Below are 18517 nucleotides of genomic sequence, written 5' to 3'. Positions count from 1 at the left end.
TAAAGATTGCAACAAATTAAATCAGCGTCGTGTGTCCGTGTCCGCGCCCGTGTATGTGTGTGTGCCCGCTAGCACTGATAACCGATAGCCAACGCCAACGGGAGAAAAGTAAATAAACAACCGTGAGCGCAAGAGCGTCACTTTGCGGCGCATCCAAAGCCCCTGGCTGCAAGTAAGTTGCATTTGCATTTCGCCTAATTCGGATTCGGATTCGGACGCCTTTGGTTTGGTTTGCTATGGGCTGCGCGCTTCCAGCTCATTGGGCAAACCGCTCGATTCTCGGCGATTGCGATTTGAGGTCGAGGTTGCCGCCGGCAGCGGTGAAACTGGCGCACATTCACGTTTCCTTTTCGCATTTCCACATAATTGCAGCGGCGCAAAAATTATTTGCACTGTGGCATCGTGTGGGTGGTGGGGAGGGTGTGCGGGGCAGGGGTGTGGGGAGCCAGACAGACGCAGTGTTGCATTCGTGAGGTGAGTTGTGGAATGGCGCTGCCAGAGCTGTCGCTCTCATGTTTTTAAACTAGATTGATTGATATTGGCCGTCATTGTACGCTGGCCAACAAAGCCGAGGCAATTAATTGTGAGGCAGCTGCGATAGCCATTAGAGCCTTAATTGGGCCACAAACGCCCACTGAAATCGGTCTGTGTTGGTACGGAGGACAACCCTGTCCACTGTGTGGTGAATTAGAGATGAGCAAGTCGCAAGTCACGAATGTCTCCATTTTAAATGGCAGAAAGTTAATAGTATGAAATGTATTAAATGGACTCATTTTTACCCGTCTTGAATTAACCATATTGCATTTGTATATTTTTAGATAATCAGGTGTGTAGATATTATTATTTTTTATAAGTCCAACTCAAGTTCCAATTGGCATCTCAGCCAGTTTTGTCTTATCTTATCACAGTTGCAACGAGTCGTGACCGTGACTCGTGTCTGCGCAACCTGTGTCACGGCCCATCTCTACGATGGTGAGTTGGGCCGCCGTGGTGAGATTGTCTTTGTTGAGAAAAAATGTCGACGCGAAAAAAGGTTTTAATCCATTAGTCAGAAAGTCTGGCATTCTTTGTTTGTTGGTAAAAAGCGCAATTGTTTGGCGGCGAGCGTGAAAAGTGCGCGGCTCAAGCGGCCCAAGATTATGTAAATGCAGCAACGGCCCCAGCGGCAACGAATCTGCAAGCGAAGCGAGCTGCTCCACTTGGCCCCACGGACGAAAAAGCGGACGGACGAACGGACGGACACGGTGGCGTTGGCAAAGTGAAACCCCAAGAGAGAGAGGCGAAAGCGAGCGAAGACACACACACACACACACACACGAAGAGAACTAGGAAAAGAGAAACCGCAAGGAGGAGGAGAAGGAGGAGGTAGAGCTGCCCCAGCATCCTATCCACGAGAAGGCACCACAACATCCACAGGATGGACAACTGCGACCAGGACGCAAGCTTCCGGCTGAGCCACATCAAGGAGGAGGTCAAGCCGGACATCTCGCAATTGAACGACAGCAACAACAGCAGCTTCTCGCCCAAGGCCGAGAGTCCCGGGCCCTTCATGCAGGCCATGTCCATGGTCCATGTGCTGCCCGGCTCCAACTCCGCCAGCTCCAACAACAACAACAGCGGCGGGGACGCCCAGATGGCGCAGGCGCCCAATTCGGCCGCAGCAGCCGCCGCCGCTGCCGTCCAACAGCAGCAATATCCGCCGAACCATCCGCTGAGCGGCAGCAAGCACCTGTGCTCCATCTGCGGGGACCGGGCCAGCGGCAAGCACTACGGCGTGTATAGCTGTGAGGGCTGCAAGGGTTTCTTCAAGCGCACGGTGCGCAAGGATCTCACATACGCGTGCCGCGAGAACCGCAACTGCATCATCGACAAGCGGCAGAGGAATCGCTGCCAGTACTGCCGCTACCAGAAGTGCCTCACCTGCGGCATGAAGCGCGAGGCGGTCCAGGAGGAGCGTCAACGCGGCGCCCGCAATGCGGGCAGGCTGAGCGCCAGCGGTGGCGGCAGCAGCGGTCCAGGCTCGGTGGGCGGCTCCAGCTCTGGCGGCGGAGGAGGAGGTGGTGGACTGGGTGGAGGATCCGGCGGCTTGGGCAGCGGCAATGGCTCCGAGGACTACACGACCAACAGCGTGTCCAGGGACTTCTCGATCGAGCGGATCCTGGAGGCTGAACAGCGCGCGGAGACCCAGAGCGGTGATCGGGCGCTGACCTTCCTGCGCGTCGGCCCCTATTCCACAGTGCAGCCGGACTACAAGGGCGCCGTGTCCGCATTGTGCCAGGTGGTCAACAAGCAGCTCTTCCAGATGGTCGAATACGCGCGCATGATGCCGCATTTTGCCCAGGTGCCGCTCGACGACCAGGTGATCCTGCTGAAGGCCGCCTGGATTGAGCTTCTCATCGCGAACGTGGCCTGGTGCAGCATCGTGTCGCTGGATGACGGCGGTGCCGGTGGCGGCGGGGGCGGTGGCCTCGGCCACGACGGCTCCTTCGAGCGACGTTCGCCGGGGCTGCAGCCACAGCAGCTGTTCCTCAACCAGAGCTTCTCGTACCATCGCAACAGTGCGATCAAGGCCGGCGTGTCGGCCATCTTCGATCGCATCCTGTCCGAACTGAGCGTTAAGATGAAGCGACTGAGTCTGGACCGACGCGAGCTGGCCTGCCTGAAGGCGATCATACTGTACAATCCGGACATACGCGGGATCAAGAACCGGGCGGAGATCGAGATGTGCCGCGAAAAGGTGTACGCCTGCCTGGACGAGCACTGTCGCCTGGAGCATCCGGGCGATGATGGACGCTTCGCGCAACTGTTGCTGCGCCTGCCCGCGCTGCGATCGATCAGCCTGAAGTGCCAGGACCACCTGTTCCTCTTCCGCATCACCAGCGACCGGCCGCTGGAGGAGCTCTTCCTCGAACAGCTGGAGGCGCCGCCGCCGCCCGGCCTGGCGATGAAACTGGAGTAGGGGTCAGACTCTGATGTCGACCCCGTTCTCCGCCCGAAGAATGTTTCATTGTGATTGCGTTTGTTTGCATTTCTCCTCTCTGAACCCCCCTTCCCCCCATGTCCTTCAAAGGCCCCTCTAATATTACGCTAAATGTGTATGTAATTGTTTATTTTTTTTTATTACCTAATATTATTATTATATTGATATAGAAAATGTTTTCCTTAAGATGAAGATTAGCCTCCTCGACGTTTATGTCCCAGTAAACGAAAAACAAACAAAATCCAAAACTTGAAAAGAACACAAAACACGAAAACAAAAAAGCACACAAGCAAAGTAAAAGTAAAAGTTAAACTAAAGCTAAAAGAGTAAAAATAATATATAATGGTTAAAATTAATGAATAGTTATGATCTACAGACGTATGTAAACATACAAGTTCAGTATACATATATATATGTCGGCAGGCGCATATCTGCGGTGCTGGCCCCGTTCTAAATCAATTGTAATTACTTTTTAACATAATTGTACCCAAGCGTTATCAATTACATGCGAGATACAAAAACACACAGACGAAAACCAACAAAAATTATCTATGTATAAAATATAAACTGCATAACAAGATATATTGTCGTTTTATCTACGGATCTGCGATTAATCCAATTGTCCACACGAATGTATGACTTTGTTTGCATATATGAGCGGTGCGTTTCGCGACTGTAAGGCGAAATCATGCGATGTTCTTTAAGTTGGAAAAGTCTAAGGGTTTATACAGTTTTCAATTTCCTACCACTGCACATACACAAAGTAGTCGCATTTTTTATTAATAGTTAATTGATTTATTCTAAAGGCCATTCAATAGTTGGCGTCCTTCCAAATATATGTGTGATATAATTAGATGGAGGTAATAAATAAATTTCACAGTGGAAACTGTTCAAAAATAGACCCTCTATTTAAAAACCGTTTGGGGAAATAGAACGAATTTATTAGAACTTCAATCGGTAAGATAGGAATTATTAAATCAACCCACAACTGCGCAATACAATAAAAATTCGAGAACTTTTCCACCAATAGTGAAATTTTTAAAAGTTTTTAAATTTAAAAGGTGTTCAGGTCTTACCATTATTTTATTTGATAGCAACAATTTTGAATGTCTTGTGATGTCTGGAATATATTTGTTGAAATCTTGAATAGTTTGCTAGTTTACCATCTGGAACTAGGTGATCATTGCGAGGATCGCCCATTCTTTTCGAACCGCACTGTACCTGTTGCATGAGTATTTGTGTGCCGTGCTTACCGAATGATTTTTGTGGGCCACCTCCTGGCCCCCACTCCTCACCTTGATGTGGCTGCCTTTCATATGGCATTCGGTCAATTTTTATAAAATTTATGTCTCAGCGGGAATGTATGTTAGTATGTATTTACAAAAATATGGTATTAACGCACAAGCAGCGACTAAGAATAGATATTGTTTTCGAAAAAAGAACAAAACTCGCCGCTGACGACGCACATTATGATCTATAAATAGCCAAATTTAGGTTCTATCTCAGTCTGTATATATTTCTATCTTATCTCTATATCTCACTCGAAAGGAATAGCTTAAAATTGGGACAAAGCGACGGATATAATACTCTCTACTCGGGAATCCTTGCTGTTTGTAGAGTGGTTTTCTTTTTAGAATAAACGTTTTCGAAGATTCTCCATTCACATACAATTTTGAGATCTAGAAAGCTTTTGAAAGCTCCCAGACAGAGCGAAAGAGACGGGTAGGATGTCAGAACGAGACCGCCGAGTGTCCACACTTATTGTGGGTGGTTTTTATTGGTCTAGCTAATCGCTATCCTTGATTTTGTGGCTTGCAAGCATATTTAATAAAATTCATAAATATCATTTCTCTCTCCCTCGACATAAAAAAAAAAAAAAAAACTAAAGACCCACACAAATAATGCTATGTAGCAGCGTGTTGAAAAATGTGAAATGAAAAATGAAATGTTTCGCACGGAAAAACCATGAAAGCATGCCAATAAAATCATGTGCTCCCCCCCTAAAACCGCTTCTCCCTCTGCGATCCTACGATTCTCCGATTTGCGATTTGCGTGTGTGTATTGGAAAAGAGTTTTCGAAGCGAAATTAACAATTTGCTATTTTCGTAGTTATGCGGGGGCGTTTTCCGAAGACCCAGTACCCAGGAAGGGGGGCTATGGGTGGATGGGTGGATGCTGTCTGAACCGCGGAGACTCGCTGACAGACGAGGCGAAGAACCGGGAGGCGGAGAGACAGACAAGCTGACGTGGGGGCCAACAAGTTGCTGCCGTCTCGCATTCGCATATATCGCATACAACATATAGCATATAGCATATAGGGTCCCCTTCCATGACCTCTCTTACTTTCTTCGTGTGTCGCCTGTGCAACTGCATTTTCCTACCAATTTCACTAATGGGGGTCCAAGAGCTCTCTTCGGCACAGACCGACCAAAAAACAGGGGAGCAGGCAGCATCCGCAGCTGCAAATGAGGAAAAACAAGAAATATGCTCGCGAAAGAGTTGGGAACTTGCGATACCCATTAGGGATACGATGCTAAACCATTTATAGATAAATTTGAACATATATTAGTCTGTACATCATCTTATTTCAATGTAACTATCAGATCTAAGAGATATTATAGTGTGGTTATCAGTCGTCAAGATATAATATTATATTATGATGATATGATATGATATATTTACGATAATTCAACTTTATTGCCTTGCAAACAAAAAACATAAATGTATGGAATAAACAAGTTGTATTCTTTAAACCTAGTTTACATTAGTTAATATGATTAAGAACCACTAATGGAAATGCAAACCCATTTATTGGTTAAACGAAAAACAATAGATAATTGTTAAGGAACCGTGCATTTGTAGAGACAGCATACCCCATATAATCACCCAACTATAGGGTCCCACGATTCGAACGCTTATGCTGGCCGAATTCATACTTTCTTTTGCCACCCACTCCCACTCTGCCGCCACTCCCCCCGCTTTCTTGCCACTCTGCGGGTCTTCGAGTGTTCGGGGGTCTTCGGATGTTGGGATCTTCGGGTATCCAAAACCAAAGCAACCGATCCCATACGATCCGATTCGATCCGATGCTCCCGCTGCACGGCAGACTTTTCTTCTTCCTCTTCCACGGCTGCTGTGGATGTGTGGCTGTGGATGTGGTGTGTGGTGCGGTGGGCGATGTGGGGCAGGTGGGGCGGTGGATCGGCTATATTGGTTGGGTTGGATGAGGGGTGGGGGTGGTGCTGGTCTTGCGCCGACTGAGACTGCGGCGGCGACTGCGACGGTATTCAGAGTTGGCAGCTGGCTGGCGCGACATCAGTTTTGAGTTGGCTATCAACGCGAGCGGGTCTTTCTCTTCGCAAGCGACACACGTAGATATTGCTCCAATTGCTGTCCACACAGATTGTTTTGTTGTTTTTGTTTTTGTTTGGTTCCAATACACACACACGAATAGATATAGATATATAGATATATATGTGTATATATATCTGGCTAACCGACTCACTTGCTTTCGTTATACTCTATTTTCTTTTTTTTTTGGTTTTTTATTTTTTTTTGGTACTTGAAAAATAAATATAAATAAAAAAAAAAAATTTAAAAAAAAAATGAGCAAAGCAAAAAAGCTATATAAATAACGAAAACTGTGCATGTGTGTGTGTGTGTGTGTGTGCGTGCGATGGTTATATATGCCTAACCACATATATCTCTTTATATATATATACCCGAACTATATGTGCATATATATGATCTATATAGAGAGTCAAAGTGCTACCAATAAAAAATAAGACACAAAAAAAAGGAACGAGAGCAACCCACCGCGAGTATATCGATCTATATTTACCGGATCAGTTCCGATTTCCGATCCGAATTCGCGCTATTTCTCAAAATTATTTCAAATATGTACCAATCCCGAACCGTCCTTCTCCTTCACCGCCCCCGGCCCCGCCTACTTCCCTTCGCTGCGTTGACGTTGACGCCGAAAATAAAACTTTTTCAAAACATACTATTTTTAACCGATACGATACGATACGAAACGGAACGAGCGCGGAAAACACACAAAAGAACGAGCAAAGCAAACGCGAAAATAATTAAGCAGCAAATTAACGTGTTATACAACGATTTTGCCAGTCCAAATTCATGATTCAATTCTTACTTTTTTCACATTTCTCGAACTCGAAATATTAGCGGGAAACGGTTAAAGGGGATTGGCGGGCTATCGGGCTATCGGTTTAACGGGTAGAGCGGCGCAACCACCTGTTGTGGCAGGTTGTTGTAATTGTGTCTCTCCTCAAGAGAGCTTTCAGGATTGGGGCAAGCTTTGCGCTTTGCGCCATCGATCGTACGTTCAATCAATCAATCAGTCTGTCAGTCAGTCAGCACTCAGTAGTCACACACACACGCACCGCACAGCCAGGCACAGTTATAAAGAGACTGTCCAGAATCAGAATCAGAATCAGAATCTGAGTCCGAACCAGAATCGGAATCAGAACGAATAGCAAATAGCAAATAGCAAATAGCAAAAGCAAACCCAACCAAACCAATTCGAACGACTTGGCCATAAAGTGTGCCAGCCGCGGCAACAAGAACAACCGGCCATCAAAGTAGCAACCTCCAACCTACAACCTCCGTTTTCCTTCGGCAGCAGCAGCAACTGGATCACCAACAGCGACAGCAGCAGCGAGAGCGAGCGAGAGAGTGTGCAGCGGGACAGGGAACGATATAGATATATAACTAGCGAGCGGGACTTCTGACAGCGCCACAAGATGATGATGGAGAACGGACTCTCCATGGAGTACGGAGATGGCTACATGGAGCAGGAGGAGGAGTGGGAGCGTGAGGGCCTCCTCGATCCTGCGTGGGAGAAGCAACAGAAGAAGGTGAGTGAGAGGGAAGACAACGCCCACCTCCCAAACTTAGGAATCCCTTTGATCCCAATATTCCTAAAGCCCTGGAGTTATGATCCATACTAGCTTATATTTTGTATTACCTTTTTACTAACAAATTCCAAATCTTGACTCAAACTTCAAATCTCACTACCTTCTATATAGATTACCACTACCTCCCTGCTAAAACCGTATATCAGAACCCCTTTAGACCAAAGTTAAATTATATCCTAAATCAAATCTAAACACTCTGGAATAGATGCCATTAGCTATAAATCAATTTAGATGAAACTTCTACTTATTTGGGGTTCTACCTTGGTCCAGATTAGTTAAAATCTAGAAATCTTCGACACATAACATAATAGATCTGTGTATTGTATGGCACTCCTCTAGGTCAAAACAAGTTAAAACCCTATTATTGAATAGATATAAATCTTCCTAAAGACTTAACTATTATTTTCCTAGAGATCTAGGATTAACCTAAACGTAAACAGATATTTCCATTGAGTTCAAAGGGGTTTAATACAAATTTGCAAAGTAAGGTCCGAAACAGCGTATTTTACCAATCGAAAAAACCAATTGGAAGGTGTAACCTTGTGATATATATTTTTTAGTTTCTCGAATATTTTGAGAAGAAAATCATCTGAAGTCCCATTTCACTGGTCAATTATTTGAATATCCACTGTATCCGTAGTTCGTATGTGTTGGATATATGCTCTTTGGTCTGGCTAGGTTCTATATTTTTCGATTATGTTTCAATATTTTACCGAGCCAGCACCACCACCACCGCAACAACAACATAGGACTAACACAAAAAAAAGCTAGAACAACTACAAAAAAAAGCTCAGCGGCCCGTTTTAAAAATAGAATTCTTCTTTCTTGATTTTCATGGCTCTTGTTGTTCGAGCAATGTTTGAAGATAGCACGAAAATAGTTTGTTGCTGTTCAGGAACTATACATATAGGATAGCACATATAGAACGTATATCCAAGAGCCTTCGATCTCTTATGATTATGAAAATCGAAGATCTTGTTTGATTTCAATTGTTTGTTTCCCCCAACCACCCCAACAGGTTGATCTGATCATCGCAAACGAGACCCAACCGAAAATTACCAACCATTACCATTTTCCATACAGTTTCCAATCAATTACCCCCTGGCATCCCTTTGATCTTCATTTTTTCATCGTTTAGTTTGTTTGTTTGTTTGTTGTTCGTCGTCGTTTGCCATCGGAAGCATACCGTTATACCTGTGGCGTCAAAAGAAGAACAGCAACTAATTGCCACTGTTTAGATAAAGCTAGAAACATCGATCCATAAGTAGGTGGCAATTGAGGTGGGGACAACTAGAAAAACCTGAAGGTCGTACAACTCGATAAGAGCAAGAAGGCCAAATAGAACGAAAGATAGTGAAAATGCATAGAGGACCGGAGCAGAACCACCAAGACAAGCCATCCATTCCATCACATCCCATCCCTTTCCCAAGAGCTCTAACCTAGAGACCTGCAACCACACCAGATATATTATTTATATACATAATTCTATAAATTGCCAGCCAAAATTTAGTGCAAGGCTGTGTTTTTGACACGCCGCCTAGGTGGTGAAATGAAATTGACAATTATAAATAGACAGCATTCCTATGCACCACATTTCCACGCGATTCGGATTCAGAATGTATCTTCGGTGTCTGTATCTGTATCTGTATCTGTATCCGAGATTCATCAGCCACCCACACTCATAAAGCATGGCGAAAATGCAATGACAAATCGCTGGCGCACAAACGAAACTGAAAATAATTAACGAAGATCGAAAAAAAAACGTCAAAAGATACAAAAATGCGAAATAAAGCGAAAATATGAAGATTTTTGGCGGTCGCCAGATGACTTGAGCTTGACATGATCGGACATGTATGCGTGGCACGTCTACCTCTCTCTCTCTCTCTCTCTCCCCCTCTCTTTCCATCTCTCTCTTTATATGTATTTCGTAACCGTAAATTACCGAACGGAATTCGTCAGCTGCTGAATAATGAGTGCCGAAAAAAGAAAGAAAACAGCCACCGAAATTGTTTCTGTTTTGTGTTTACATTGATCGCAACAACGCAACAAAAGGTGTAAAGAGGGAGGGGGAGGGGGATGGGATGGGCGTGGGTGTGAAGGGTGTGAGAGGAGGGTGTGGGTGGTGGGGCCCGTGAGTCATGTGTGCGAAAGGTGTGAATGAATGAGGAGGATCAGCGGCCAGGGTTGCCACCCTCCTCCATTCTCGGCCGCCTGGCCTGGCCATGTGCGAATGAGTCCATGCTATGGGGCCGCTCAAATTACACTCGGCTAAAAATGGTTGTGCAAGAGCGAGTGCGTTGCTTTTTCAGCCGTTCAGCTGCTGCTCGGCCAATAGAGAGCTTTCCCCAAAAAAGCTTTTTTTTTAAACTAAACTGAAGGAAGGCAGGCAGGCGGACGTCGTTTGGCTTTCTTCGCGATTTTGGCGCGTGCGCCTCAGCCGGCCAAAAATATTGCTCAATCATAGATCTGGAGGCTAGAAGCTGGATGCTGGCAACTATGGCGCTCCGCTGCAATCGACGCAGGCGCAGGCCACTGGCCTCTGCCGCCGCTGTCCAATAACGGTAATTGATCAGAGGCGAAAACGGGTTACCGGAATGCAACAGTTCGAGAGATGAGAGAAGAAAGAGAGAGAGAGAGGCTGCGACGAACAGAGCTGCCAGATTTTAAAAGGGGGGAACAAATCGCTTGGGAAACTTCAAAATGTAAACAGTTTGGAAAATATTTCAAGAATAGATCAAGCTGTAGAAAAATCACCTTTACTCAATTTTCCATGGCATATATTTGACATTTACATTTGGCATGTACTTTTATGGTTCTGTTCTGCCTTTTGATGACCCACATAAATACGTCCTTTTAAAGGCAGACAAATTAAATGACATTTAAGTGTGAGAAAAACGATGAATGTCAAAAATAGCAACCATTTCCGCTGTCAAATGTTTTGTAAGTTTCCCGGCATCAAACGATTTTCAAAAACAAGTAAAATCTGTGTATTGAAATGGGTATTATTATTATTATAAGAAAATAGCTAGATTTAACGGGAACGGGAAAATACCTGCGTTGCATTGGCAACGTGAATGGATGTGGATGGAGATGGAGTCGGAGATGAAGCCTAGCGGTAAGCCGGAGCGACTTGTTTTGGCGCTCTCCGCTGGCCTAGTTCAAGTTGTTATTGTTCCGAATGGGCTATGTGTAATCTGTCCCCAGCAACCGTTTTGATCGTTACGTGAGAGGGGCATTTGCATTAACAGTTGCATTTCTTGTTCTCAGCTTAGATGCTCTCTCTTCATCTCTCTCTCTCTCTCTGGTCTCACGCACCTAACTGTAAGCTAATGGCCAATAAAGTGGAGACCCCCTGCTCTCCACTCTACACAAGCTCTGTTTGATCCCGTTCTAGCGGTGATCCATTGTGATGCACATACATATGGTCGTAAATGCAGCTCATTTGTCAATCGATTAGGCCCACCACCTCTACTCCGTCCCTTCCTTTCCATTTCGATTGTTCCGGACTTTCCAATCAATAAGGCCCATAGTTTCCGGATTCGTGAATGGGATGGATGGATGGATGCCGGGATGAATTTGCATATTCCCAGGGTCGTGCAGTGGTGGGGCTTACCAAATCTCCATAACAGTTCCGAGTTGTAAGCTTACATGAGCCAAGGCAACAACACCCATGGTGGGTGGGAGGGGGTCTCCAAAATAATGAAGTGTGTGCAAAAAAGAACTGGTTTATACATATATACTACACATGCACATGTGTGCCCGCTGTCTTTTCTTGTTTTCTCTTTGTTCTGGCTGCTCCAACGTCGTCTGTCCCCATTCGGTGAAAAATAACTGCAACTGTCAGCCGCAGTTGCAACAACAGTGGGTCGCGCGAACCACAGGGGCGGAGTGGGGAGGGTGGATGGTGATCGGTGTTCGGACCGAAAGCCAACAACAAAGATCTCTGGGCTGGGACTGCCCTAAATGGGTGGCGAAAAAAAACAGGAACCAAGATTCTGGGACAGCTGGCGGCGATCAGCGATCAGCTGTCCCGCATACAGGGTGTTACGCCCCCAAAAGTTCCCAAATTTGTATATCTCAATTCAATTTCGAGTGAGTTCTGTACAGGCATAAACAAAATGTTAAATACGTTACTAAGGAAACGTTAGATTCACCATATCTTGTTAGGTAAATGATATTGTTAGTATTTTGGTACTGTTCATTAATCACCATCCAATCTTTCCTCTGAAAGAACCAATAATACCTCTATTTGCCTTCGAAAAAAACCAAACCCCTGCTTGAGGAATAACCTTGTTCCCAATCTTATCCCCCAGACATTTACCGCCTGGTGTAACAGTCATCTACGCAAAGCCGGCACCGCCATCGACAACATCGAGGAGGACTTCCGCAACGGCCTCAAGCTGATGCTGCTGCTGGAGGTGATCTCCGGCGAGACGCTGCCCAAGCCCGATCGCGGCAAGATGCGTTTCCACAAGATCGCCAACGTGAACAAGGCTCTCGACTTCATCGCCTCCAAGGGCGTCCACCTGGTGTCCATTGGCGCCGAGGAGATCGTGGATGGTAACCTGAAGATGACCCTGGGCATGATCTGGACGATCATCCTGCGTTTCGCCATCCAGGACATCTCCGTGGAGGAGATGACCGCCAAGGAGGGTCTGCTGCTGTGGTGCCAGCGCAAGACGGCTCCCTACAAGAACGTCAACGTACAGAACTTCCATCTGTCGTTCAAGGTGAGTGGTGGCAACTTTGCTTCTTCAAATCAATTTCAATTTCAAATGCCGAAATATATCGGTGTGTCTTCTGTAGGATGGTCTGGCCTTCTGTGCCCTTATCCATCGCCATCGTCCAGATCTGATCGACTACGCCAAGCTGTCCAAAGACAATCCTCTGGAGAATCTTAACACTGCCTTCGACGTGGCCGAGAAGTATTTGGATATTCCGCGCATGTTGGATCCAGATGGTAAGTGTTTTTGGGACTGATTATCTTAAGGTGGTTAAAGTTCAGTAATGAGAGGAGAAAAGCATATAAAATATGACCCACAAACTCCTCCTCCCATTACTGCCGAAAATAGGATAGGGAGTTTCTTTTATTGGGGGTTCGACAATTAGACGTAAGCCTTTAGCTGGGTTTCACTAGTTCTAATCATTGCGATTGCTGAACAACGACAGATTTGATCAACACTCCGAAACCGGATGAACGTGCCATCATGACGTACGTCTCCTGCTACTACCACGCCTTCCAGGGAGCCCAACAGGTTGGAAATGTGACGCATGTACCCGAACCCACAAGACAATACACCTACGTCCCGAATAATTACAATGTGACTAAACTTCACCACGATACACTTAAATATCTAGCTCTAGCGCGGCATATCGATATACATATATATCAATATCTATATATGAGCATCATATGCCTTCCTCGTTCTAAGTATATTTTTTATGCGATTTTGCGATGTTGCCGCTGCTGCTGCTGCTGTCGCTTCCTTTTCTTCCCCCAGCGCCGCGGACCTTGATTTCAAGGTCCAAATTCCAAGGTCGCAGCGGTACGGGGCCAAGGTCGAGCCAAGGTCAAACCAAAAATCAGAGTCCACAGCAACCAGAAGGGCAGCGGGAATCGCCACGAAATCGCGCCCTCTCCTATATGAAATTTGAATCGCCTGGATTTGTCTTGATTCGATTTGCATTGGCCTCTCGCATTTTGTTCGTTCCCGCATCCGCATTCGTATCCGCAATTGCATCCGCATCTGCCAGATGCTAACAATCGCCCTACTAACTGCGCTCGAAATGATATCGGAGATTATGACCAAACCCCATATAAAATGGTGGTCCCAACAGCTCTGTTGACTTATTCCATCTTGGTCGACTTAGGATGCTGGGTTTCTCAGATATAGCCATTGGCATTGAAAATGCATTGGAGATATATGATCTCTCATTAGATCTCGATTATTCAGAAGAAAGTATCTTTGATCCTTCGACAACCATTACGTTTAACAACCAAGTTTCTAACCTCAGGTTAATCTCAGGTTTCCAGTTGGTTGGTTTCATATCTCCGAACCGTGCGCAACGCATGCTACCGATAATCCGCAATGCGTTAAGCTTGCCATATTTAAAGGTGTTTAATTGGGCGCCTTGAAACCAAAACTCGATCCCTGAAATGTTATAAACCAAAAATCGAAAACCGATCCCAAATCAAGTGATCGAGTTTTGGGCGCCGGCATGTTTTGAGATGATGATGTACACTAACTTATCATAAGCCCAAAATAATTGTAATATTGTTAGATGCCTGTTGATACTAACCATTATTTGTATGTTTGTTGCTTTCTTTCTCTTTCTCTCTTTTTATTATCTCTCTGTGTGCGCGCTCGCTCCGCTCATCAACAAAAAACAAAACCAACAACTGCCATTAACCAATCTGAAACTGCAATCGCCACAACAACAACTACAACAACAACCCTCCTGAAAAATAAAAAATAAAAAAACCAAACCAAACACACACACTCGATCACAGATCTGCAGAATACAGCTTTGCCCGATGAGCGGGCGGTGATGACCTATGTGTCCTCGTACTATCACTGCTTCAGTGGCGCCCAAAAGGTCTGTTATACAAAAAAAAAAAAAAAAAAAAAAAAAAAACACCCAACCCATCCACAGTCACCCTAAGAAAAGAAACAACCACAAGCAGAACACTACACCCATTTAATTGGCGCCCAAATAGGAATTTTTGAGAGACTACAAAATTTGCTCCTGCTGAAGGGCGCCATTGATATTACTTCTTTTTTCTTTGTCCTTTCAATCCAAACTTTCAGTCTCTCAAATTTATAACCAATTTCTCTGAAATACATATTGATTAAATGTCATGTGAGATCCGTTACAATCCTTTAACTTCTTCAATTGAAATGCATAAGGACATATACTGACTGAAGATCATCCTAGCCGTCTTACATCTAATTCACACCATACACACGGAAAACACGAATCGCTATGCTAACTGCAGATTTGCCAGAGCATCCTAATCCCTAGACCGCTTGACCGAAATGGGGGGATTGTCCTGCTCTGGATTCCCTGGCCATTATTGCCTTTGTTTGCCCTGTTCTCTGTTGCTTCTTTTTCCGTTCCGTTCTTTAGTTTCCGCAACGTTCTCTCTATATATATATATATATATATACGTATGTATATAGGGCACACAGTTCAGTTCAGTTCAGTTCAATTCGAATCGGAGCGATCGGTGGCATGGAGCTGAGTTGAGCTGAGCCGCGGCGCCCAGTGTTCCTGTTCCTGTTTCCTGTTCGTCTTGTTTTCGCTTTTCCAAAATCTGAGTTCGTTCCGTGCCCACACACACACGCACACTCAGAGCGAAACGATTGAAGCCTTCTAATGTGCAACCACCTTTTCCACCCACCCAACCATGTGTCCATGTGCCATTCTGCAACACCAATCCGAACAACACCGAACAACGAACAACAGGCGGAAACCGCTGCCAACCGCATCTGCAAGGTGCTCAAGGTCAACCAGGAGAACGAGCGCCTCATGGAGGAGTACGAGCGTCTGGCCAGTGATGTGAGTAGCCTCATCTAATCTCCGTATATATATGAGGATAGTTCCTCAATTCCTGCCCTGCTCTCATCCCAAAAAACAGTTGCTGGAGTGGATCCGTCGCACCATGCCGTGGCTGAACTCCCGCCAGGCGGACAACTCATTGGCTGGTGTCCAGAAGAAGCTGGAGGAGTACCGCACCTACCGGCGCAAGCACAAGCCACCACGCGTGGAGCAGAAGGCCAAGCTGGAGACGAACTTCAACACGCTGCAGACCAAGCTGCGCCTGTCCAACCGGCCCGCCTACCTGCCCACCGAGGGCAAGACCGTGTCCGACATCTCCAACTCGTGGAAGGGCCTGGAGCTGGCCGAGAAGGCCTTCGAGGAGTGGCTGCTGGCCGAGACCATGCGCCTGGAACGTCTCGAGCATCTGGCCCAGAAGTTCAAGCACAAGGTAAGCTCTAGTTATTACTACTTGATCATTCGACACTCGAAACTAATCCGCTGAATCCGAAAATCCACAGGCCGATGCCCACGAGGACTGGACGCGCGGCAAGGAGGAGATGCTGCAGTCGCAGGACTTCCGCCAGTGCAAGCTCAACGAGCTGAAGGCCCTGAAGAAGAAGCACGAAGCCTTTGAGTCTGACCTGGCCGCCCACCAGGATCGCGTGGAGCAGATCGCCGCCATCGCCCAGGAGCTGAAGTAAGTGTCCGCCCCGAGCGAGCCCATTAGCTAATCTCGATTTATCCCCGCCTGCTGCCACCGATGGCCGATGGTGATCCTTGATCTGCGTCCAGCGTGAGGTTAGGTAGCACTCCACCTCCTCGATCAGTCATCCATCTAGACACCTGTGGGGCTCCATAGTCTCAAGCTTTAAGATTGCAATAACTTTCAACCTGGGGACATTTCATTCTTAAACTGAGGATAGGAGAGGTTACCTGGCAACATCGTCCATCCGACCATCCCATCCACTCATGCAGCGCTCATTTCCGCCGCCCATTCCCCCACAGAGATCCCCAACTAATTCGTGATCATTCCAATCCACAGCACCCTGGAGTACCATGACTGCGTGTCGGTGAACGCCAGGTGCCAGCGCATCTGCGACCAGTGGGACCGCTTGGGCGCCCTCACCCAGCGCAGGCGTACCGCTTTGGACGAGGCCGAGCGCATCCTGGAGAAGATCGACATCTTGCATTTGGAGTTCGCGAAGCGGGCGGCGCCGTTCAACAACTGGCTGGATGGTACACGCGAGGATCTGGTGGACATGTTCATCGTGCACACCATGGAGGAGATCCAGGGCCTGATCCAGGCGCACGACCAGTTCAAGGCGACACTGGGCGAGGCCGACAAGGAGTTCAACCTGATCGTGAACCTGGTTCGCGAGGTGGAGTCGATTGTGAAGCAGCACCAGATCCCCGGCGGCCTGGAGAACCCCTACACCACCCTGACCGCCAACGATATGACGCGCAAGTGGAGCGACGTCCGCCAGCTGGTGCCCCAGCGCGACCAGACGCTGGCCAACGAGCTGCGCAAGCAGCAGAACAACGAGATGCTGCGCCGCCAGTTCGCCGAGAAGGCCAACATTGTCGGCCCCTGGATCGAGAGGCAAATGGACGCGGTCACAGCCATTGGCATGGGACTGCAGGGCTCGCTGGAGGATCAACTGCACCGGCTCAAGGAGTACGAGCAGGCCGTTTACGCCTACAAGCCGAACATTGAGGAGCTGGAGAAGATCCATCAGGCGGTGCAGGAATCGATGATCTTCGAGAACCGATACACCAACTACACGATGGAGACGCTGCGCGTCGGCTGGGAGCAGCTGCTCACCTCGATCAACCGCAACATCAACGAGGTGGAGAACCAGATCCTCACCCGCGACTCCAAGGGCATTAGCCAGGAGCAGCTGAACGAGTTCCGTAGCAGCTTCAACCACTTCGACAAGAACCGCACCGGCCGCCTGTCGCCCGAGGAGTTCAAGTCGTGCCTGGTCTCGCTGGGCTATTCGATCGGCAAGGACCGCCAGGGTGACTTGGACTTCCAGCGAATCCTCGCCGTCGTCGATCCCAACAACACTGGCTACGTGCACTTCGACGCCTTCCTCGACTTCATGACCCGCGAGAGCACCGATACCGACACTGCCGAACAAGTCATCGACTCCTTCCGAATCCTGGCAGCCGATAAGGTGGGTTCTGAGTTCTAAAACACAAGAGCTAAATCGCTAAGCATATGGATAACTGTAGGATCAAGAAATTGAACTTGATTTCTTATTGTTAAATAGTAAAAATCTTGATAGTTGAAGGGCCACTATGGTGGCAATTGACCTCTTATCAAGTCTATAACTGCGATTCAGGGCTTGTGAAAGCACCCAACACCTCGAACTTTGATGACCTGCAGTCTCTAATCGTTTTTCCTTTGTAATCCCCCCTCTAGCCATACATTTTGCCCGACGAACTGCGCCGCGAGTTGCCCCCAGACCAGGCCGAGTACTGCATCCAGCGCATGCCCCCCTACAAGGGACCCAACGGAGTGCCCGGCGCCCTGGACTACATGTCCTTCAGCACAGCTCTCTACGGCGAGACCGACTTGTAAGAGCGGCCAGGCGCACTACCCGCATCCGACGGACTGCGTCGGCGGATCCGAGCAGAGCCAGATCATATAATAATGATAACCTTTAATAATAATAATATTAATAAACATAGATTTATTATACCTACACTCGTAACGGTAGCTGCAGAAGAACTTCAGAGCATCATGTGAGGATGAATATATATTTATTAATTTCCGTCTCGAGCCGATGTATGCGACCACACATACAAAAACATACAAACAACAAAACAAAAAAAAGGAAAACAAATTTATAAAATGAAACACACACATTAAATACATTTGTAAAACAGCAAGGCAACCATCAAGTGCATATCGAATATTTAAATCTAATTCTAAAAACCAAGTCCAAAACAAAACAAAAACATCAACAAAACGCTAAAAACATTATTTTTTGAAATTTATGTTAATAAAACAAAATCCATACATAAAAACCAAAAAAAACAAATGAAATCGCCA

At 46.8% G+C, this 18517-nt stretch overlaps 2 protein-coding genes across 6 annotated transcripts; both read left to right on the top strand.

Annotated features, from left to right (window-relative positions):
• The first annotated feature begins 33 nt into the window (after nucleotides 1–33).
• On the top strand, nucleotides 34–18486 carry LOC119556970 (alpha-actinin, sarcomeric). Of its 5 annotated transcripts, none has more exons than XM_037869481.1 (10): nucleotides 34–172; nucleotides 7623–7857; nucleotides 12231–12647; nucleotides 12724–12877; nucleotides 13087–13238; nucleotides 15385–15477; nucleotides 15557–15907; nucleotides 15978–16156; nucleotides 16502–17636; nucleotides 17885–18482. In XM_037869481.1, exons 2-10 carry the CDS (start codon nucleotides 7744–7746, stop codon nucleotides 18041–18043), a joined length of 2754 nt encoding a protein of 917 aa, XP_037725409.1. In that variant the 5' UTR covers nucleotides 34–172; nucleotides 7623–7743; the 3' UTR covers nucleotides 18044–18482. The 5 variants fall into 5 exon arrangements, with proteins under 5 accessions (XP_037725409.1, XP_037725412.1, XP_037725411.1 ...); XM_037869483.1 differs by lacking the exons at nucleotides 34–172; nucleotides 13087–13238 and adding exons at nucleotides 6255–6351; nucleotides 14429–14514 and having other exon boundaries at nucleotides 17885–18486; XM_037869482.1 differs by lacking the exon at nucleotides 34–172 and adding an exon at nucleotides 6255–6351 and having other exon boundaries at nucleotides 13087–13172; nucleotides 17885–18486.
• LOC119556974 (protein ultraspiracle) lies at nucleotides 975–3560 on the top strand. The gene has a single exon (XM_037869491.1). The coding sequence runs from the start codon at nucleotides 1418–1420 to the stop codon at nucleotides 2957–2959; it is 1542 nt and encodes a 513-aa protein (XP_037725419.1). The 5' UTR covers nucleotides 975–1417; the 3' UTR covers nucleotides 2960–3560.
• Nucleotides 18487–18517: the final 31 nt, after the last annotated feature.

The sequence above is a fragment of the Drosophila subpulchrella genome, chromosome X (assembly GCF_014743375.2).
Source record: "Drosophila subpulchrella strain 33 F10 #4 breed RU33 chromosome X, RU_Dsub_v1.1 Primary Assembly, whole genome shotgun sequence".
Lineage (NCBI taxonomy): Eukaryota > Metazoa > Arthropoda > Insecta > Diptera > Drosophilidae > Drosophila > Drosophila subpulchrella.
Note: the sequence above shows the minus strand (reverse complement) of the source record. Positions and strands in the feature narration are given on the sequence as shown.